General features: G+C 32.2%; 1 protein-coding gene across 2 annotated transcripts in view; it reads left to right on the top strand.

The window, feature by feature from the left end:
- The first annotated feature begins 9,336 nt into the window (after window positions 1-9,336).
- The window catches only part of LOC127699987 (lysosomal alpha-glucosidase-like), a 74,711-nt gene continuing 59,345 nt past the window's right edge, over window positions 9,337-24,702 (top strand). For both annotated transcript variants that reach the window (XM_052203357.1, XM_052203358.1), the window contains exons 1-2: window positions 9,337-9,396; window positions 12,797-13,441. In XM_052203357.1, the coding sequence (XP_052059317.1) occupies window positions 12,827-13,441 (615 nt within the window). In that variant the 5' untranslated portion in view covers window positions 9,337-9,396; window positions 12,797-12,826. The remainder of the gene's footprint in view (window positions 9,397-12,796; window positions 13,442-24,702) is intronic.

The following is a 24,702-nucleotide window of genomic DNA, read 5'->3' on the forward strand; positions in this document are numbered from 1 at the left end:
CATTGTGTTTGAATAATAGTAGCAGATGTATTTAATCTCAGCTTTTCATTAGTATTTTCTCTTAAGATGAAAACTTCATCCATGTAAAGTGAAACCTAACACCAAACCCCATTTCAGTCATTCCTAAAGGCCATAATGATAATTATATTTATCTTCATCCTTGAACTAGTCAAAGGCCACTTTCAACACTTGGCTATTTTGTGGCCGTCAGTTTTTATTGGTGAAGGAAGCCTGAGTGCCTGTAGAGACTTTAGTGGAGAGTTATCTCAGTAGCAATCATACCAAATCTACTTATTTTATATTGGATAAAGGAAAACAAATGTAAAGATTGGCTTAAAACAACTATCATCTCTATAACTTTCATGAAACATCAGTTGTTTTCATGTCTTCTTTTAGATTTACGTTTTTTAACGATATTTGACAGAAGACGTTGTAAGGTGTACATGTCCAACTGGCAGGTGTCATGTGACCTTGACCTCATTTTCAGGGTTCAGTGGTTTAAGTTTAGTTTTTGTGTTTTGGTCTGTTTTTCTAATACTGTATGCAATAGGTCAACTATATTTTGTGTATATATGAAAATATTTTACAATGTATATGTCAGTCTGGCATGTTTTATTTTACCTTGACCTCATTTTTACGGTTCATTGCTCAATGTTAAGTTTTTGTTTTTTTGTCTGTTTTTCTAGTCCTATAAGCAATAGGTCAACTATATTTGGTGTATGGAATGATTGTAAGTTGTATATGTCTGTCTGGCAATTATCATCTGACCATGACCTCATTTTCATGGTTCATTGGTCAATCTTAAGATTTCCTGGTTAAGTTTGTTTCTTAGATACTGTATGCAATAGGTCAACTATATTTAAAGCAAGTAATGATTGTAAGGTGTACATGTCTGTCTGGCAGGGTTCATCTGACCTTGACCTCATTTTCATGGTTCATTGATCAATGTTGAATTTTCCCGGTTAAGTTTGTTTCTTAAATACTATGTGCATTAGGTCAACTATATTTAAAGCATCTTTGGTGTATGGAATGATTGTATTTCCCGTTTGGTTTATCTGACCTTGACCTCATTTTTTTTTATCATGTTAAGTTTATGTGATAGTTGTAGTAAAGCTTTACATTTAGGACTATCAACATAAAATCAATGGTCAGTAAAGAAGGCGAGACATTTCTGCGAGTACACTCTTGTTTATTACTATATACAGATATCGTCTGTCTCAGAAGTTATGATTTGTTAATGACATGAAACCATGAAAGTAATCAGATCTTCATTGCTCAAATCTGATATCATTGTCTATGTAGTAATGATTACCGAATGACATAAAACCATAAAAGTAATAAGATCTACATTGCTCAAATCTGATATCGTTTGTCTGAGTAATAGTGATAAGTTAATGACATGAAACCATGAAAGTAATTAGAAATACATTGCTCAAATCTGATATCGTTTGTCTGTGTAGTAATAATTAGTGAATGACATGAAACCATTAAAGTAATCAGATCTTCATTGCTCAAATCTGATATCGTTTGTTTTCGTGGTAACGATTAACCAATGACATGAAACCATGAAAGTAATCAGATCTACATTGCTCAAATCTGATATCGTCTGTCACAAAAGTTATCATTAGTGAATGACATGAATCCATGAAAGTAATCAGATCTTCATTGCTCAAACCTGATATCGTTTGTCTCCGTAGTAATGATTAACGAATAACCATAAAGCATGAAAGTAATCAGATCTACATTGCTCAAATCTGATATCGTTTGTCTGTGTAGTAATGATTAGTGAATGACATGAAACCATGAAAGTAAACAGATCTACATTGCTCAAACCTGATATCGTTTGTCTCCGTAGTAATGATTAGTGAATGACCATAAAGCATGAAAGTAATCAGATCTACATTGCTCAAATCTGATATCGTTTGTCTGAGTAGTAATGATTAGTGTATGACATGAAACCATGAAAGTAATCAGATGTTCATTGCTCAAATCTGATATCGTTTGTCTGAGTAGTAATGATTAGTGAATGACTTGAATCCATGAAAGTAATCAGATCTACATTGCTCATACCTGATATCGTTTGTCTCCGTAATAATGATTAACGAATAACCATAAAGCATGAAAGTAATCAGATCTACATTGCTCAAATCTGATATCGTTTGTCTGTGTAGTAATGATTAGTGAATGACATGAAACCATGAAAGTAATCAGATCTACATTGCTCAAACCTGATATCGTTTGTCTCCGTAGTAATGATTAACGAATAACCATAAAGCATGAAAGTAATCAGATCTACATTGCTCAAATCTGATATCGTTTGTCTGTGTAGTAATGATTAGTGAATGACATGAATCCATGAAAGTAATCAGATCTACATTGCTCAAACCTGATATCGTTTGTCTCCGTAGTAATGATTAACGAATAACCATAAAGCATGAAAGTAATCAGATCTACATTGCTCAAATCTGATATCGTTTGTCTGTGTAGTAATGATTAGTGAATGATATGAAACCATTAAAGTAATCAGATCTTCATTGCTCAAATCTGATATCGTTTGTTTCCGTGGTAACGATTACCCAATGACATGAAACCATGAAAGTAATCAGATCTACATTGCTCAGATCTGATATCGTCTGTCACAAAAGTTATTATTAGTGAATGACATGAATCCATGAAAGTAATCAGATCTTCATTGCTCAAACCTGGTATCGTTTGTCTCCGTAGTAATGATTAACGAATAACCATAAAGCATGAAAGTAATCAGATCTACATTCCTCAAATCTGATACCGTTTGTCTGTGTAGTAATGATTAGTGAATGACAAGAAACCATGAAAGTAAACAGATCTACATTGCTCAAACCTGATATCGTTTGTCTCCGTAGTAATGATTAGTGAATGACCATAAAGCATGAAAGTAATCAGATCTACATTGGTCAAATCTGATATCGTTTGTCTGAGTAGTAATGATTAGTGAATGACATGAAAACATGAAAGTAATCAGATCTTCATTGCTCAAATGCATCATAAAAAAATGGTGCAATTGATTGATTGATTAATGTTTTATTTAGATCCAGGGGCAAATATTTCATACATACAAATTGTTTGACAAATAAACCTTTTTTACAAGGGATTGCCCCTTACACAAAAACTGATCCAACAGGGTTAGGACTATGAACAACTGAAATTGACACTAAATAAGTTTATTGATCACCATCACGAAGTGGTTGACCGATACCATGTGTCAATGTCTCAACACACTAGGGACATGTTTTTGCTGTCTTTGATCTTAAGTTACCAATAAAGTAATCTGATCTGTAATTTAACCAATTGTATCCTATCTCTGATTCTGACATTTTGATTGAGAGTGAATTTGTATGGCAGGTGGTGCATGTAAAGCAGAAGACACTTACCCTGTCGATTCACTCAGCCTCGCCCCATTAAGTGTTCATTGAATTCCCTAAGTTTTTGTTTTTTCCCTTGATTTGTCTCTTTTTAATTGATTTACAAGATTCAGAAATTTGGTAACTACAGTCACTTTAATTTTAATCTAAAAATTATCAGCTAGAAAAGTTCTCAAATTAGGACAATAAAGTCGAAATTGTAAGTCGTTTCCTTATAAGTTACTGTACTTGAATAATGATTTTTTTTTACCAATTTTTGCATTTTTTGCTATTATCTTGAAAACTAAAATAAAGGAACTTTAAACAGCAAAAAATCAATAAGCTAGACAAGATCTACAAGTGCAAAAAATGTGACTGGAATCGTCAGATGACCTTAAAAGTAGTTAAACGCTCTTGAAATGATTTTTGTGTTATTTTTAGAAAAAAAAATAGAAAGAGAAAAACTGTAAACAAAAAAGTATCAGCAAAAATGATCTACAAAAAAGTCAATATAATAGAAACCATATAGGAGTTATTGCCCTTTAGCTACAATGTTTTACCCATTTCTGTGTCTTTGGTGAACTGTATATAGTAGAAAGAGAGAAATCATTAGCAGCAAAAAGATCAAGAACACCTGGAATAAAGGAAAATGAGTTGAAATATCAAAGAAAAGCAAATCAAAAATCGTAAACCCAAATAAAACAGAAGGTTCTGAAGAGCCTGAATGGTTCAACAGGTAAAAATATCACATTTGGATATTAATTTTTATCTTTATTTCAAAAGTTATGTTTGCTTATTTGTAAATCTCATTTAGTGGCATTTTTGTAGATATTGTATTGATAATCATTTTTACTGTCTAATTTTTCAAGGTATAATTGGCAAAATTAAAAAAATCAGTAGAAAATCATCATTTCAGGCAACTCAGGGATATTCATATTGGGAGATTGACAGTTTAGCCATATTCACTATAACTTGTAGATCTCAATTTACTTATCTGTTTTGCTTTTTAAAGTTTCCATCTACTAGAGGTTTGACAAAAAATAGAAAAAATATGTAAGAACATCATTCTATAAAGAATTGGTTGACAATTCCACTATGTTAACTTATTTATAGATCTGGTTATACTCAACATGTTTGTAAGTGTCTGTTCCTCGATATCTATTGTAGATTCTATAAAAATGCACGGATCTCACCAAGGCAGTAACTCCTCTTATGGGTCAATTGGCAGTTTTAACATTTTATGTAATTTCAGGATACAAATTGCTTAAGTAGATTCCATAAGGAACATCCAGGTAAAGATTGGTAGCATTTGGCACAGTAGTTTCAAAGGAGAAGATTTTTAATCAAGTTTAAAACAATGGACAAACGACAAGTGATGAAAAAAGCTCACCTGGGCCTGGTGAGCAGAAAGGGAAAAGAATAGGCGGAGGTCCATGTTCACACACTACGTTTTTACAATATTTCAAATACAAGTGGCTGTATTAAAATCGTATGTTAAATGGGGACATAAAAAGTAAAATTACTAAATGTTCAGAATGAGTATTGTTAATATAAAGAAGAAATATGTGAATTATAACTCCTTTCCCCATTAATTCTCTCTCACCATCTAACCCGACAGCTATGTGTGATCATTGTCCTGGTGAGTGATAACTGCATGATCAGCAGTATTTATATATTAGGTATCCCCTGTCTCCTTACAAGCACGTGTGTAGCACTGTATCATATGAAAATACTTATCAGGATATTTTGTTAAAGTACATGGATGTAATATTTATGGATTAATTGTTTTACATTAAATAATCTTATGAGGAAGTAACACTCAAGGGTAAGACACGAATCATGTACATATTGACGATATTTTATATACATTTTTATTCATATACATTTATATATACAGCTCAGGTTATTGTTTCAGTTAACTATATTTTCTAAAGAGCTACTTTCGTTTTCGTTTGTATTTAAAGGGCATTAGCTACGAGATATAAAAAAAAAAGTAAAATATGATTTTTTTAATTTTTTTTTTAATCTTAAGTGAAATAGTGAAATAATATTTCGCTTTTTAACAACCAGTTTGGTTCAGTTTTGTCAAAATAAGCAAAGAAACATCGCGAATGAATTATTCCCTTGCAAGTGAATAATTCGACCTCATTGAATCCGTATTCATGTTAACTTTAATATGGGTTACGCATGAACTAGGCGTGTTCAGTTAATAAATGGAAATTTCAAAAGAATGTAAACATTGGAAGTGAAACAAGGGTAAACCATTTGGTTTCAAGGTTGAAATCTTTATCTTTTACGGACGACAGAAAGATTTCAAATAATAGATGAATATGAACTTGTTACTGTAATGTACTTTTACGAAATAACCGATGTATTATGCTATTTTAGCGCCTCAATGTATTTATTAGACTTTTGAATATTTGCAAGTATCTTGTACCAGAGACATATATACACATGTCTATGCTTTTACCATGTTTTACTACAATCATATAATGTTGTTTGTAAATACTATGTTTTAATGACGCAGGTGTCAGTACCCCGCTTGCGCTTGTCCCCGTTGTAAAGGGGTAGTTTCACAATAATATATATATATATATATATTTGGTTGACTGATTCGATCTAGAAAAAGTCATTCTTATACAGGTAAAAACGATTATCAAACATATGTTTTAACCTATAATATGAAATCAAACCGACCTAGAAAAATCCAATTGCACGAGTTCGTAATCTATTTATATCTATGTTTATGTTTATATCGGGTTATATGACCGTCGGCAGTCTTCGGAGGTCACCTCGATGGTTAATTAGATGGCGTCTAGACTACAATACACACGAAATGCTGATACATACTATCGAGTCTATGCACCCGGTAAATTGTTTATTTTAGACTTTTTATAATTTGAATATGGGTTTTAGTATGTTATAAGTCGAATATAAGAATTCAGTGAGTCAAATCGGTGATGATGAATTTGACAGCTAATGCCCCGTTAAGATATATAAAAAAAAACGTTTATCTCTAAAAGGTAAACGGAGAAAAGTAGTTCTAACAACTTTACCATAAATTTGTCAAGGATGCAGTGTATAAAAGAGAGAGAGAAGATACCTATAGCATAGGCTGAATAAAAACAAGCAACACCACGGCAATAAAGAAGACCGACTAAAAAACAAAAAACGAAAACAAAAACAAAAAACTACACAGAAAACTAAAGATTAAGCAACACGAACCCTTCTAACCATGCTAACCTGGGACATGGTGCTCTTTTGTCTAAAGTATTTATTGTGCTGCATGCTTTTAGGATTTTTTCTTTATAGTGTTTGTGTGTTTATATGCATATGATTTCTATTATGTGTGTATATGCATATTATTTATACATGTGTTCATATGCATATGATTTATATATTCGGTTGTAGGAGCTCTTTAGAGGTTGTGTGTACATGTGTGAAAACTCTTATACTTACTAATGTTGTGCTGTTCCACAACTGTCGTGGGTTAGGGGAGAGTTTAACATTTACAGGCATGTTTAATCCCGACACATTATACGTTATTTCATTTAACGCCATTTTGTTCAAGGTTATAGTTGTCTTTTTGACATTGTGTCATAGATCAAATTTATTCGTTCAGTGTATGTTTTACTTGTTTTTGTTAATATGTAATTTCAGGATACAAATTGCTTAAGTAGATTCCATAAGGAACATCCAGGTAAAGATTGGTAGCATTTGGCACAGTAGTTTTTTTGATCGAGTTAAGCCATTTCAATTGATATTTTATAGTGTGTCTTTCTATGTTGTAATGTTACAGTACTATTTCAGGTTAGGGCCGGTGAAGGTTGGCGCCTGTTAAAACGTTTAAACCCGCTGCATTTGTTTGCACCTGCCCTAAGTCAGGCACCTGTTTCAGTTGTTGTCGTTTGTTGATGTGATTGTTAAGTATTTCTCGTTTCTCGTTTTTTATATAGATTAGACCGTTTGTTTTCCTGTTTGAATTGTTTTACACTAGTCATTTTGGGCTTGCTGTTCGGTGTGAGCCAAGGCTCCGTGTTGAAGGCCGTACTTTGACCTATAATTGTTTACTTTTTACACATTGTGACTTGGATGGAGAGTTGTCTCATTGGCACTCATACCACACCTTCTCATTTCTATTTGTCTATATAGTGTCTATATGCCATTTTGTTTTTCTTTGTTGACATAGTTGTTTGTTTTTATAATACTACTAGGGGGTGTTTAACGACCTTGACTACCCATGAGGGTCTCGCAATGATTAAGATTATAACACAATGTTGACTGCTGTACCCCAATTTTTGACATTATTACTTATCATTTCTGTTTTTTTGCTAACACTTTGTTTTCAGTATACTGGAATTATATGCGACTGTCACACAAGTGAGAGGTTTAGCTAGCTATGAAACCAGGTTTAATCAGAAACATATATATGTTTCTGGTTTAATCCACCATTTTCTACATAAGGAAATGTCTGTAACAAGTCAGGAATATGAAATATTTGCCTCTGGATGTTAAACAACCAACAATCAATCTTGGTGCTCGAAGGAAATTTGAATATGTTGTTTGCATGTGTTGAGTAAGTAAGTAAGTAAGTAATGTTTATTTAATTCGGGTTTTCATATATCATACATACACTGATAACGCCAGTAGAAACACAGCACAATTAAAGACGTAAAGAGCAATATCAACAACAAAATAGCTACAACTCAAGCAATAAAAAGCAGGCTTCAAAGTTTAGTTCGGGGGCAATAAGGGTTCCCATTTAATAATTTACTGAACCTGGGATAATATATTATGTCCCAGTTCGTATAGGTAGCACGGTAGTATTTGCATTCCAGAATTTAGGTTGCTCTTTTGTGTTAGGTCAATGTATCTGAACAATGTGATTGGACAAAAAATACAGTATCAACTGAACACACTTTCCCAAACTGAGGGATGAATCAGGTGTAGAAAAATATGAAATAATTTTACATACAGGTAAAAATGAATTTTTGAGAATTTTTTTAAATTTTGTATTCACTGCATGATAAAAGACCTAAAAGCACTAGTGGCATTAGGTTTTTAAAGATATAAAAAAAGTAAACGGTCATGATACATATATTCAAATTCATTTCTGAATAGTATAATGAAAGTACTTCAGTTAACTGTTTAAGCAGTTTTTGGCAGTGTTAGAAAGTGGTGGAAATTCTAAAAAGGCTATCATTATCCCTTATGGGCTAGGAAATACTACCGTGCCCCCTATAGGATCCTTTTGTTCCGGATTTTATCTTGGACAGAATTAGTTATTTAGTCAGTTTACTATTCTTCTGTCCAAGTCTGAACTGAACTACAGGTACAATTATTCAGAAAAAAAAAAACACCAAGTATAAAAGTGATATTGTGATTAGTTACCAGACAAAATTTCAAAAGAGCTTGGTTTTTATCGTTTATGCATTTAGAATAAAGTTGAAGTTTTCTTATCTTCACTTCACCGGCAATTTACGGAAATAATCCGGAACCTTTCCGTCATAATCTAACAATTATATTTTCATCCCAAATAATAACCTTCTGAATTTGGATTGTTTTTCGAAAACTGATCTTTTTATCATGTAAAGTGTCGCATCTTTTTTGTAAGTATGCAAAAACACAAAAAGAGTGTATATAAATTCAAAATACTGCACATGTAAATATAACTCACATTATACATTGTATATGTCCATATCTTGATCAGCTGTTTTCATTGATTCATACACCTTATCGCTATTCCCGCTTGACCCTAGAATCTATCCCGCTCGACCTTTTGACGTCATACAACAATCACTTTTCCATTGTGGCGTCAGACATTTTCTATTATGACGTCAAAATTTTACGGGAACTTGTGTGATGTCCAGTAATGGCGGACAAATAGCGATAAGGTGTATTAGGCCAAAAGAAAAGATACTTGTGTTTTATAGATTTTCCCTACCTATCCTTTTCAGGCCTCAGCATGCCTACCAAAAAATGATACTGGCACTGTTGGTAGTAAAAAAAGTGAGAGGTATGTTGATAAAATCCAAGGTCTCCCTGTGTACTCAAGGTAAAATACGGAGAAAAATGATGACAAAATCCAAGGTCTCCCTGTGTACTCAAGGTAAAATACGGAGAAAAATGATGACAAAATCCAAGGTCTCCCTGTGTACTCAAGGTAAAATACGGAGAAAAATGACGACAAAATCCAAGGTCTCCCTGTGTACTCAAGGTAAAATACGGAGAAAAATGATGACAAAATCCAAGGTCTCCTGTGTACTCAAGGTAAAATACAGAGAAAAATGATGACAAAATCCTAGGTCTCCCTGTGTACTCGAAGTAAAATACAGAGAAAAATGATGATAAAATCCAATGTCTCCCTAATCCCTTTTGTGATTCTGTGTCCAAAGTAATTATCTGATTAGATCGCCACACAATCCCAAAAGAGATAATGGTCTCCCATGTACTCAAAATAGGGAGAAGAATCATGGCGAATTCCCAGGTACTCATGTACAATTATCATGACAGAATCAAAGGTCTCCCCATGTTCTCAAGGTAAAAAAATAGAGTAAAATAAAAATATATAGACCTTATCGCTGTTTGGAAATTCCACTACTTGACCCGAGAATCTGCGCCTCTTGAACTATTGACGTCATACAACAATCTCTTTTCCATTGTGGCGTCAGACAGGCCTCTACAATAACTTTTTTTCCAACTTGTCCAGTAGGACAAGTACATACCAAAACTTACTTGTCCGAATGAAATTGTAACTTGTCCAACAAAAATCTTAATAATAACCTTTTTTGCATTTTAAGTTGATTCAAGGAACAAAATGAATTAAAACAATAGAACAGAATTTGATTTATATCTTTTGAAATACCTTTTAAAAATATGAGTCGAGAACAACTGAATCTAGTCATGTCACAGGACTTATGTTCTAGTTTTCATCAATGCCAAAGTCTCATCAGACTCTACACATGAGGCACCGTCTGATAGGTCTGTCAATTTCCACTCATTGGATTTGTATCCTGGTTTTTTAAGTTGAAAAAAGTTTCTTCAAATTCAATCAATAAAAAAAAAAGAAGATGAGGTATGATTGCCAAATGAGACAACTCTCTGCAAGAGACCAAATGACACAGAAATTAATAACTATAGGTCACCGTATTGCAAGTATTGTTTTTTTCTTCTATATATGATCAAATATGATTTGGGAATTTTATGGTAAATAATTTCTTCATTTTTATTTAAAAAATATTTTTGTTAAAAAAAATACGGTATGGTATTTATTATAAAGCAACAGAATAAGGTAGGAAAACGAGGTACTGATTTGTCTTGGTCCCGAAATGTCTCCTGCGTTGCCAAACTGTCTATCAATCATGTCTATTAAATATGTCTCCTACAGTGCCAAACTGTCTATTAAACTTGGAGCCGAATCGTTCTGAGCTGGTGACGAACTGTCTTGTAAAGTTACCTTATCTACAAAGCGCATCCTGATTCGGATCAGTAAGACTGGTTTCCGAGAATAGTACATGTATGCCTTTTACCTGTTAAAAAGTACCTGACAAAGAACCAGTTTCAAATTATCGATTGCAAGTAAACATGTCAAATTAATACTTGTGTTTATCTTCTTTTCTTGTTTTTTGTTTATAATTACTTTGTTCATCAAAGTTGGATTAAATTTATTTTCTGCATAATAATTTAACTTGTCCCGTCGGACAAGCTTGATATAGCTTTTACTTGTCCGACCTTTTTTTCCTCTGGTACCGGACAATCGGACAAGCGTTATTGTCGAGCCCTGTCAGATATTTTCTATTATGATGTCAAAATTTTACGGAAACCTTTGTGATATCCAGTAATGGCGGACAAATATAGATAAGGTGTATTCCTACCTACTTAACATATTTTTCATATGGAAAAAGCAGTAAACACACAATGTTTTTTATCTGGCCTTATAATCTATATATATCATTATGATAAGAATATTTAAATGTATATAGATTATATCAAACTAAGATAAAAGGCTATCTCATGGCTTTTCTTCTTTTCAAAGTGATATCAAGTTCAGCAGGTAGGAAGTCAATAACCTTCATGCAATGGATTATGAACAGATATATCATGTTATGGAAGGGTATTTGCAAAAAATACCAGTAAAGGGACTGTGAAGTTTTGGTCCCAAGACTGGTATTTTTCGCAAATACCCCTCCATAACATGATATATCTGTTTAATTACACCGAATAGATTTTGATTGAAACTATCTTTACAGGTGAAGGGAAAATTTTTTTTTCACTAGTAATCTGTAATCCATAAATATGTTTATGCATAATTTTGAGGTTATTAAAGTAGAGACTATCATAGTACAGCGGGAATTATACATGTACTTATACGCATTAGCGCTGTCTTTATGTAACATTATAGTATCTATGTGTAAATGTCATTGTCATTCCGTCATTTAATCGTTCATTTGTATAGACGTCTTTTTCCACTTTATATACACAACGCATTCTTCAATATACGATCACGCGATTGGTGCCTGCAGTCGTGTTGTCATTTTTGTTTACAGTTTTTGGATTACCTCTATCAATCTTCTTCTTCTATACGTATTAAATTCCAATCATGGAATACCTTCTCATTGGAATTATTTCCGGATGAGGAGTTATAAAATCAATATTGCTTAATCATGTTGCCTTAATAATTAGGATCAGGTGAGAAAGGTTCCGAATAATTTTTGCAGGAAGAGGCTCGCGAGGGTAAAAATGAAATATCCAAAATGGCAAATACCACGGCATAGAGGGGAATTTGAGGCATATTCACCGGCAGTGGTGAAAAAAAGGCAAATTTCGTTTGAAATGAGGAAAAAAGGTTGGAATATGCAAAAAATACACTGGTTACCAACCAATCAAAATCCGGCATTCTTATATAAGGTGTAATTATATAAAAAATATAATGTAATAAAATTTATCATGATTACTGTACAAGAAGCTAGAATTGATAACTTGTAAGTTATAGCTATTTTGTCTTATGAAAGAAGATATAAATGCTTATATTAAATCATGGCTCTTCATCCATTGCTGAATATCATTTTTCTTTATTCTTAAGTTGAATATGTCATATAAATTGTTTGATGCTGACCCCTGTCAATGTATATTTTTTCTGCCTAACAGAATTTCCCCTGGAAACTTTGTTATAAATATGCCATAATATATGCTCCTGTTGGAACAAATTCTATACCTGTTATTCCGTAAGGAACATATCCAGTTGAAATGATATTACATAATATTTCTTCCATTTGGAACTTCTATTATGAAGGAACTTATTTTTCATGACAGTTTGTTCAGATTTTTGTATTACCTTATAATTTTAGTCAGAAACAGCTGAAAACAAAAAAAAGTAAACACATCATGAAAGATTATATTTCTCTTTTAATTTTCAGGTTTGAATATAGAGTACACATAAATTTGGTATGGCTGAAAGTTCAAGAATAACTATTATTGTCCTACTGAGTTTAATTGTCATAGTGACAGTTCTGCTCTGGTTTAATGCTGTGCTGGTACCCTATGTAAAGGTCTTCTTCTGTCCATGTAATAAGACCAGAGATTCCTCAGCCCAACAGGTATACAGAGTCTCTGGTAATCTAGAACAACATGAAGTATATGAAGCAGAGATAGTAGAAACTGTTTATATTGTCAATGACATAAAATTAGAAGGGATTGAACAGAACAGGACCCATCAAAGACCTAAAAATAATCAACAGTGTACAAAAGTAAGGAATGAAGATAGATTTGATTGTGATCCTGAAGGGGCAATAACTCAGACTAACTGTGAGAAGAGAGGATGTTGCTGGAAACCAGTATTGAGACTGACAGTAAACCAGTCAGCAGGAATAGTTCCTCCATTGAATGTTCCTTGGTGTTACTATCCATCTAATTATGAAGGATACAAGGTCAATAAAGTATACAACACAAAATTAGGATTAAATGCAGATCTTATAAGGACCACACAATCACCTTACCCAGAAGCCATCAATGATCTAACAGTAGAAATAAGATATGAAACACAATCAAGACTTAGAATTAAGGTAATATAATCAGATAATGTTTAAGGTGTAACACCACTAATTCGGGCCCAGCCTGAAAGCACATACCAGAAAGTAGTACATATTTAACACAAAATAGTTCCTACGCATGAGTGTAACTTTCAAAATATGTAGAATATTTAGCTATTTTTGGTATCAAATGAAAGCTGAATGACTGGTAATCATTGTAGAACACTTTATGACTTATAAATTTGAATATTTAAAAAAACTGCACCACATTTTAAAAAGAGGGTACATTTTGCCTGTTTGTCAGATCTGAAGTACCTGTTTTCAGTCAGAGCTCTGACATAAACAAGTCAGAATAAAATGACTTCTTCAAGTCAGAAAGTGTTTTGAAATTCTGACCTGTACGCGTCAATTATTGTTTTGCGTAGTTTTCACTCGAGTCCGTCAAACCAGAAGTTATTTTGAATTTGCCGCCGATCTACGACACATACGATCACGTGGTTTTTTGCAAGAGATCACGTGTTTGAGAGTCGTTGTTTTGGAAGTGTCTCGAACGAGAAGTCATTGAATATTATATTGATTATTTACGATTTTTAGTGAAAATCTAGGTCATTGTGGGCATTTTTAGAAAGGTAATTCATATTACCTCCGTATTTTCATGGGCATTTTTATATTTTTTGCCTATAAAGAAGTTCATTGCAAGTGATTTTTTTGCTGTTGCATGAAGGCGCGCGACCTGTAAATACGGACGCGTGGTCTTTTAGATGACCTGGTGTTTGACAATTCTGACTTGTTCAGGTCAGAAAATGTTGTTATGATAATGAATTGTTATTTTCGGGAGATAACTCGTGTTGTCTTAAACAATATTAACATTATTAACCAGTCAGTGCAATTTAAAAAGTAAAATTATTGCTTCGAGCTGAACATCGTCACGTGATTTTTCTATTTTTAAACTCAATCACGAACTGATGTTTTAACCTTTCTGATTCGTTTCTCCCTATGAGAAAAACGATCATTGTGAATATTGATATGATGATAATGAAACGAAAATGGGAAAAATTTTAATAAAAGAAAAAGGAAGGGAGGGGTTTAACTAAAGAACCCAATGGTTTTTTATTTTATTTTTAAAGTTATAACTTGAGAACAATAAGTGATGCACACACCTGGTCTTCATTTATGATCATGGGACATGATAAAACAAATCAAATGAAATGTAGGGCAAGTCTCCAGGGATCACCCCTATCCCTGTCATTTCTCTATTGCTCTTTATAATGTCAAATTGATTTGAATGAAATATACCGGGCTAGTCTCCAGGTTTACCCCCACCCCCTGCCATTTGCAAATATTCTTATATTTTGTAAACGGTAGAGATCCCCACCCCTAAACCATATATATTCTTGTATGGGACAATTTAACAAATCAAATGATATGTTGGGGAGGTCCCTGGGGGTCACCCCTACCCCTCCTGTTTGAAAACTTGTAAACGGTCGAGATCCCCACCCCTAAACCATATATTTTCTTGAATAGGACAATAAAACAAATCAAATGAAGTATAGGGGAAGTCCCTTGGGGTCACCCCCACCCCCTCCTGTGTGAAAACTTGTAAACGGTCGGGATCCCCACCCCTTAACCATATATATTCTTGTAAGGGTGAATAAGACAAATCAAATGAAATAAAGGTGGAGTCCCTGAGGGTCACCCCACCCCCTCATGTTTGATAACTTGTAAACAGTCGAGATCCCCACCCCTACACCATATACATTCTTGCACAGGACAATAAAACAAATCAAATGAAATATAGGGGAAGTCCATTGGGGTCATCCCCATCCCCCTTTTTGAAATGTTCTGGATCACCACCCCTAAAGGTAAACCATATGATATTCCTGTTCGTCATTTCAAGAAGATTTGAATGACATGCAGGGTCAAACCCTAGGAGTCACTTATGCATATCACTTTACTAGACAAAACCAATTTGTACTGGAACTTGCCCAATGTCAGGCAACCATGGGAATGACGAATTATGAGAGCTTAAATTTGTTTGGGAGACTTCGTAACAGCATCCTGTTACAATTATTTCTTGTTTATTTTAATCTGCTGAGAGACCACCTTTACATATTATATTTATCAGTGTTTGTGCAAACAGAATTGTCTATTCAGTATTATTTTCCTCTCACATGCATCACATCTTATTAATTACATGGATATAGGAAGATGTGGTATGAGTGCCAATGAGACAACTCTCCATCCAAGTTACAATTTATAAAAGTAAACCATTATAGGTCAAGGTACGGCCTTCAACACGGAGCATTGGCTCACACCGAACAGCAAGCTATAAAGGGCCTCAAAAAAATTACTAGTGTAAAACCATTCAAACGGAAAAACCAACGGTCTAATCTATATGAAAAAAAAAAAAAATTTGGCATATTTGTTTTCCTCTGAAATTACACATCTATAATTCTTACCCCAGATGCTTAGCCACATGAAGCATTTAGAGTAAAGATAATTGATTAATAGAGGTTTAGTTTAATATAAGTAATAAACAATACTAATTAATACACTTGCAATAACATACATGTAGTTAAATTAGTAAATACAGAATATTCATAAAAAATTCAGACAGAAATACTGTAATAGGTCAAGTCATTAGGGACGACATCAAAAGTTCAATATAGGATAAAAAACTTAATTCACATCACATAGTTTTTTCATTGACCACCCACCCCCCCTCTTAACTTAATTTGGGAAAGATTGATTGACCAATATGGATTTATGTAAAATCGATTTTGGATAAACAAAACTTGCAGCAACTTTAACCCCACCCCCACCCCCAAACTATTTGATTTAAGTTTTTTTATCCTACATTGGTCTTTTGATGGCATCCCTTAGAATGTGCTGACTTTGTACATGTTGTAGTGATAGTTATGGCACCCATACAACATATAGGAATCAGTCAAAAGGAGAGAAAAATTCCCGAAATTTGTCACATAGTGACATTTGTGAGTCGGAATAACAAAATATAGACTCATTAATCTCTCCATCTTTTCAAAAATTATGAACCAGATTTTATGCATATCCATTTAGTTTTTGACAGACTCTTTTAAGTCAGAACATGATTTGACCTGTTTGAGTCAATTTGCAGAACAAAATTTCCAATCAAAGCTATGTGTTCTTCCTCTTAGCCCCCTTCTGAATCTGCCACTGTTGAGTTTATTAATTGATTTTTCCATACATTATCATTAATATCAAATGGCAATGTCTGACTTAATAATTTCAATAAATTTAGTTTTTGACTGATTTTTTAAAGTCAGAACATGACTTGACCTGTTTAAGTCAATTTGCAGAACAAAATTTCCAATCAAAGCTAGGTGTACTTCCTTTAAGCCCTGCAATGCCCGGCTTAAATATTTCAATAAATTTATTTTAGTTTTGGACTGACTCTTTTAAGTCAGAACATGATTTGACCTGTTTAAAACAAAATACATTTAATATTGAATATACCAAATAAACTTTTTTATTGTCCTCATTATTGTGACTTATGGGGACTTTATTCTCTCTGTCTTTTATCTGGCTCACCCATACATTTTTAAATCAATATGACAATACTATACTTAAAAGTTGTAATAAGTTTAGTTTTGTTTGACTCTTTGAAGTCAGAACATGATTTGACCTGTTAAAGTCAGTTTACAGAACAAAATTTCTAATCAAAGCTAGGTGTACTTCCTTTAAGCCCTGCTTCTGAATCTGCCATTTTCGAGTTTATTATTTGATAAGTTTTTAGAAACAATTAAGTCAAATGGTTATTTATTTTAGGGGATCTTAAATATATTTCCTGTGTCTTTTATCTGACGTTCCCATACATTCATTAAATAACATATGGCAATGCCCAGCTTATATATTTCAATAAATTTATTTTAGTTTTGGACTGACTCTTTTAAGTCAGAACATGATTTGACCTGTTTAAAACAAAATACATTTAATATTGAATATACCAAGTAAACTTTTTTAAAGTCCTCATTATTGTGACTTATGGCTACCTTATTTCCTCTGTCTTTTATCTGGCTCACCTATATATTTTTAAATCAATATGACAATCCTAGACTTAAAAGTTGTAATAAGTTAAGTTTTGTTTGACTCTTTGAAGTCAGAACATGATTTGACCTGTTTAAAACAAAATACATTTAATATTGAATATACCAAGTAAACTTTTTTAAAGTCCTCATTATTGTGACTTATGGCTACCTTATTTCCTCTGTCTTTTATCTGGCTCACCTATATATTTTTAAATCAATATGACAATACTAGACTTAAAAGTTGTAATAAGTTAAGTTTTGTTTGACTCTTTGAAGTCAGAACATGATTTGACCTGTTAAAGTCAGTTTACAGAACAAAATTTCCAATCAAAGCTAGGTGTACTTCCTTTAAGCCCTGCTTCTGAATCTGCCATTTTCGAGTTTATTATTTGATAAGTTTTTAGAAACAATTAAGTCAAATGGTTATTTATTTTAGGGGATCTTACATATATTTCCTGTGTCTTTTATCTGACGTTCCCATACATTCATTAAATAACATATGGCAATGCCCAGCTTATATATTTCAATAAATTTATTTTAGTTTTGGACTGACTCTTTTAAGTCAGAACATGATTTGACCTGTTTAAAACAAAATACATTTAATATTGAATATACCAAGTAAACTTTTTTATAGTCCTCATTATTGTGACTTATGGCTACCTTATTTCCTCTGTCTTTTATCTGGCTCACCTATATATTTTTAAATCAATATGACAATACTAGACTTAAAAGTTGTAATAAGTTAAGTTTTGTTTGACTCTTTGAAGTCAGAACATGATTTGACCTGTTAAAGTCAGTTTACAGAACAAAATTTCCAATCAAAACTGGTCTTTTCCTCTAAGCCCCCCCCCCCCCCCTAATCTGAATCTGCTACTGTTGAGTTAATTAATTGATAAGTTTGTTTAGAAACAATTCAGTCAAATGGTTTTAAAATAATATTTTTTTTAACCAAAAGTTCCATATGTTAACTTAACAGAAAAAAAAGTCATAAAAATGCAGAAATAGAATAAAATTTTAAGATAATTTGATGAAATTTGTAAACAAAATACATTTGAATATTAAAATATACCAAATAAACTTTTTTATAGTCCTCATTATTGTGACTTTATTATTGGGTGTCTTTTATCTGATTTTCCCATACATTCTTAAATGCATATGACAATTCCAGACTTAAAAGTTGCAATAATTAGTAAAAGTATAGTTTTTGACTGACTCTTTGAAGTCAGAACATAATGTGACTAGTTCAAGTCAGTTTGCACAACAGGATTTACCTCAATGAAATATTAAGATATCAAATATATACCAAATTAACTTTTATATAGTTCTAAAAATTGGGACTTAATATTTGTGATCTTTTTTTCCTACTTGTATCCATACATTCTAACAATCACATCACAATCATGGCAATGCCCGACTGTTACAGTTGCAATCCATTTAGGGTTTGACAGACTCTTATAAGTCAGAACATGATTTGACCTGCTTGAGTCAGTTTACAGAACACAATTTCCAATCAAAGCTATGTGTTCTTCCTCTTAGTCCCCTTCTGAATCTGCCACTGTTGAGTTTATTAATTGATAAGTTTTAAGAAACAATTAAGTCAAATGGTTATTTATCTTAGAGGATCTTGCATGTATTTCGTGTGTATTTTATCTGACTTTTCCATACATATCATTAATATCATATGGCAATGCCTGACTTAAAAATTTCAATAAATTTAGTTTTTGACTGATATTTTTAAGTCAGAACATGATTTGACCTGTTTAAGTCAATTTGTCAGAACATAATTTGACCTGTTCAAGTCAGTTTGCAGAACAAAATTTCCAATTAAAGCTAGGTGTACTTCCTTTAAGCCCTGCTTCTGAATCTGCCATTTTTGAGTTTATTATTTGATAAATTTTTAGAAACAATTAAGTCAAATGGTTATTTATTTTAAGGGATCTTACATATATTTCCTATGTCTTTTATCTGACGTTCTCATACATTCATTAATATCATATGGAAGTGTCCAACTTTAAAATTTCAATAAACTTAGTTTTGGACTGACTGTTTTAAGTCAGAACATGATTTGACCTGTTTAAAACAAAATACATTTAATATTGAATATACCAAATAAACTTTTTTATAGACCTCATTATTGTGACTTTAGGGGACCTTATTTCCTCTGTCTTTTATCTGGCTTTCCAAAACATTTTTAAATCAATACGACAATACTAGACTTAAAAGTTGTATTAATAAGTTTAGTTTTGACTGACTCTTTGAAAGCAGAACATGATTTGACCTGTTAAAGTCAGTTTACAGAACAAAATTTCCAATCAAAGCTAGGTGTTCTTCCTCTAAGCCCCCCCCCCCCCCCCCCCCCTAAATATGAATCTGCTACTGTTGAGTTAATTAATTGATAAGTTTTTTTAGAAACAATTCAGCCAAATGGTTATTAAAATTTTATTTTTTTTGGCAACCACAAGTTCTATGTGTAAACTTAACAGAAAAGAAAAGTCATGAAAATACAGAAATAAAATAAAATTTTAAGATAATTTGATGAAAATCTTTAAAAACAAAATGCATTTGATATTGAATATACCAAATAAACTTTTTTATAGTCCTCATTATTGTGACGTAAGGGGACCTTATTTCCTCTGGCTTTTATCTGGCTTTCCCATACATTTTAAAATCAATATGAAAATCCTAGACTTAAAAGTTGAAATAAGTTTAGTTTTGTTTGACTCTTTGAAGTCAGAACATGATTTGACCTGTTAAAGTCAGTTTACAGAACAAAATTTCCAATCAAAACTAGGTCTTCTTCCTCTAAGCCCCCCCCCCCCCCCCCCCCCCCCCCCCCCCCCCCCCCCCCATTTTTCCCTTTATCTGAATCTGCTACTGTTTAGTTAATTAATCATGTTAATTGATAAGTTTTTTTAGAAACAATTCAGTCAAATGGTCTTTTAAATAATATTTTTTACAACCAAAAGTTCCATGTGTTAACTTAACAGAAAAGAAAAGGTCATGAAAATACAGAAATAGAATAAAATTTTAAGATAATTTGATGAAACTTGTATACAAAATACATTTGAATATTACATATACCAAACAAACTTTTTTATAGTCCTCATTATTGTGACTTTATTATTGGGTGTCTTTTATCTGTTTTTCCCATACATTCTTAAATGCATATGACAATGCCAGACTTAGAAGTTGCAATAATTAGTTAAAGTATAGTTTTTGACTGACTCTTTGAAGTCAGAACATAATTTGACCTGTTTAAAACAAAATACATTTAAATATTGAATATACCAAATAAACTTTTTTATATAATCCTCATTATTGTGACTTTAGGGGACCTTATTTCCTCTGTTTTTTATCTGGCTCTCCCATACATTTTTAAATCAATATGACAATACTAGACTTAAAAGTTGTAATAAGTTTAGTTTTGACTGACTCTTTGAGGTCAGAACATGATTTGACCTGTTAGTCAGTTTACAGAACAAAATTTCTAATCAAAGCTAGGTGTACTTCCTTTAATCCAAGAAAGTCCTTGCTTTCAGACTGCTTCTGAATCTGCCATTTTCGAGTTTATTATTTGATAAATTTTTAGAAACAATTAAGTCAAATGGTTAATTATTTTAGGGGATCTTAACATATATTTCCTGTGTCTTTTATCTGACGTTCCCATACATTCATTTAATATCATATGGCAATGCCCGGCTTAAATATTTCAATAAATTTATTTTAGTTTTGGACTGACTCTTTTAAGTCAGAACATGATTTGACCTGTTTAAAACAAAATACATTTAATATTGAATATACCAAATAAACTTTTTTATAGTCCTCATTATTGTGACTTATGGGGACCTAATTTCCTCAGTCTTTTATCTGGCTTACCTATACAGTTTTAAATCAATATGACAATACTAGACTTAAAAGTTGTAATACGTTTAGTAAGTCAGAACATAATGTGACTTGTTTGAGTCAGTTTGCACAACAGTATTTACCTCAATGAAATATTAAAATAATAAATGTTTTGCTCTTAATACATTTAGCTTAAAGTGGATGAGAATATATCTTTCATTAACATAGTCTTATCATGAATAAGTGTCTTGTTTTTCCTTGGAAGATTTGAAGTATTGTCATGTAATGTATCCAATATTGTATTTTGTAAATCTTTTGATATTCAGAAAATTGTATGATCCATTTTTTCTCACCTGGTTTTTCTTTGTATTTTGAAATAAGTAATTGAAAGTGATGAGATAAATATATTATGTTTAGATTCTGGAAAGGAGAAGGTATGATGTCAGATGAGCCCCACTTTTTAAAACTCTTTAATTCGAAACTAGTAATCACCATATTTTTATGGAGATTGATAACAAAGTGGTAGTAATGACTGCTTCAAATCAGAACAAAAATGACCTCTCGAAGTCAAAATGCATTAAAAAGGGGCATAAATCTTATTAGAATATGAAGATATTAAGTCACAATATTTTGTGCAAAATCTGACCTGTGGAAGTCATTTTATGATAAATTAAAGTCTGACATAAACTGACCTGTACAAGTCATATTCTGTTGAGTGCAAGAAGGGAGACAACACTTACATCAAATTATATCTGACCTATGGAAGTCATTTTATTCTGACTTGTTTATGTCAGAGCTCTGACTGGTTTTGGTATATCTGAAGTTCTGGGAACCAGTTCTTTCTTATATGCCATTAAAGGTATGTTGATTTTTTCAGTACAAGACACCATAAAGTGTTGCTTTGACATGCAACGATTGTCACTTTATTTGAACTTTAAAATATTTAAAGAGCTGTGCCTGCTTGAAATTGAAGAATTTAACATAGAAAGCAATGGGGCCATGAATTAGTGGTGTACTTCCTATTACAGAGAATCATCAGGAATTCAATTTTTAGAAGTTGTACCTATTCCAATGACAATAAGTCATATTTGATGTCAGTAATCATGTTTAATCATCTTTTTTGGATGAACAATTCTGTTTATGAGAAGTTTCAGCTCTTAAATTGACATAATAAGGTATTTAAGCCTTTTATGGTCATACAACATGCATGCAGTCAAGACTTGACTCCAAGTTCTTATTTTTGCATTATTTGGGATAGAAATCAATAAAACATGTTTATTATGACTTGTTTATGGCAAAAAAAATAGCTCTTGGTCAAATAATCCAATGATTTTTGAAGTTTTATTGGTTTTCTTATGGTAGCCTTTTACAATCTAGGCAATTGGTATATACTAATGTAAGAATTCCAAAATCTCACTGACTCACTGTACATGCAATTTTGAACCAGTTTAGCAAGTTATCCAGCTGAGGGATATATAAATTGCTCTTAATAATCTATGTTGTACCACAGAAGTATGGTTTATACCAAAAATGTCCCTTTTCCAATTTGAAGAAAAAAGGGGGGACAATATTCTCAATGATGTCTTAGATTTGGACTAATATATTTTTATTAAATGAACAACCTCTGGTAAAAATATGACTATTGGTAAGCACATTGCTTTTCTAATAGAAATTAATAAATAGAACAATGATATTGAAAATAAAAAAAGTTTATTGGCCATTGGTAATATCCATATGCAGTTTTCTTTGAATAACCTATTTGTTACTTCCAGTCTAATTTGAGCTTAAAATTAATTAAATAGTACTTGGACTAAAGCTTTATATGTTTTTTATTGGTTGAAATAGATCATAGAATTATATAAAGTAAAGCTGAAGTCAATACAGCAAGTTTGGTTCTGTTATAGGTGTAACACCACTAATTCGGGCCCGGCCAGAAAGCACATACCAGAAAGTAGTACATATTTAACACAAAATAGTTCCTATGCATGAGTGTAACTTTCAAGATATGTAGAATATTTTTGGTATCAAATGAAAGCTGAATGACTGGTGATCATTGTAGAACACTTTTTGACTTATAAATTTGAATATTTAAAAAACTGCACCAAATTTTAAAAAGAGGGTACATTTTGCCTGTTTGTCAGATCTGAAGTACCTGTTATGGTACATCTGAAGTTCCGGGAACCAGTTCTTTCTTATATGCCATTAAAGGTATGTTGATTTTTTCAGTACAAGACACCATAAAGTGTTGCTTTGACATGCAATGATTGTCACTTTATTTGAACTTAAAATAAAAGAGCTGTGCCTGCTTGAAATTGAGGAATTTGACATAGAAAGCAATGGGGCCATGAATTAGTGGTGTACTTCCTTAAGTATTTACAGTGTTAATGATCTTAGATATGAATAAGACTTTTTATACGACCGCAAAAAATTTTGCAGTCGTACATGTATATTGGTATCACGTTGTCGTCATCGTTGTCATCGTTGTCAGCATCGTCCGAAGACATTTTGTTTCCAGACAATAACTTTAGTAAATGTGAATAGAAATCTATGAAATTTAAATACAAAGTTTATAACCACAAAAGGAAGGTTGGGATTGATTTTGGGGTTATATTCCTAACAGTTTAGGAATTAGGGGCCCAAACGGGGCCCAAATAAACATTTTTCTAGTTTCCAGACAATAACTTGTGGAACGGTGTATGGATCTCTCTGAAATTATACCACAAGTGTCCATACCACAAAGGGATGGTTAGGAATAAAAGAAATATTCCCTTGAATTTGACAGTTGTAGGTAATTGATCCTACATTTCATTGCAGTAAAACATTTCTGGGTCATAAACATATATCTTGGGTATTTCAAAGCACCATTATTTTTTTATTTGGGGTTTCTATAGAATATTTTGGAAACTTGAGGTTACATGGTTACTAAAGCTTGTACACAGCTTAAAAAGGGGGGAAAATTTGATTGGTTAATTTCCAGTGATGGTTATTTTCTTATATGCAATGAAATGTTATGTTAATTTTTTTCTATAGTACTGGACAGGATAAAACTTTACTCATGCCAAGTATTTCATTTTTTGAAACAAAAATAAATTCTGCACAATTTTTTGAAAAGTGCAAATTTAGCAAAGACTAATAGGGGAAAATCAATGGTGGTATTACACCTTTAGGTGAAAGCAAAGTTCTTTTTTTTTAACTTTTGGTCAGGCCTGGTGACTATGTTACTGTACCTATTACTACATGTACATGTACAATGTACTTTTAATCTAAAATAGTTTAAATTTAATACAAAAATCTAATGTTATCAAAAAATTTACAGATAGATTATAACTTGTATTCAAAAATAAAGAGATATCAAGTAGATGTCCATAGTCTTAAATTATAAAA

The sequence above is a fragment of the Mytilus californianus genome, unplaced genomic scaffold (genome assembly GCF_021869535.1).
Source record: "Mytilus californianus isolate M0D057914Y unplaced genomic scaffold, xbMytCali1.0.p SCAF_46, whole genome shotgun sequence".
NCBI lineage: Eukaryota > Metazoa > Mollusca > Bivalvia > Mytilida > Mytilidae > Mytilus > Mytilus californianus.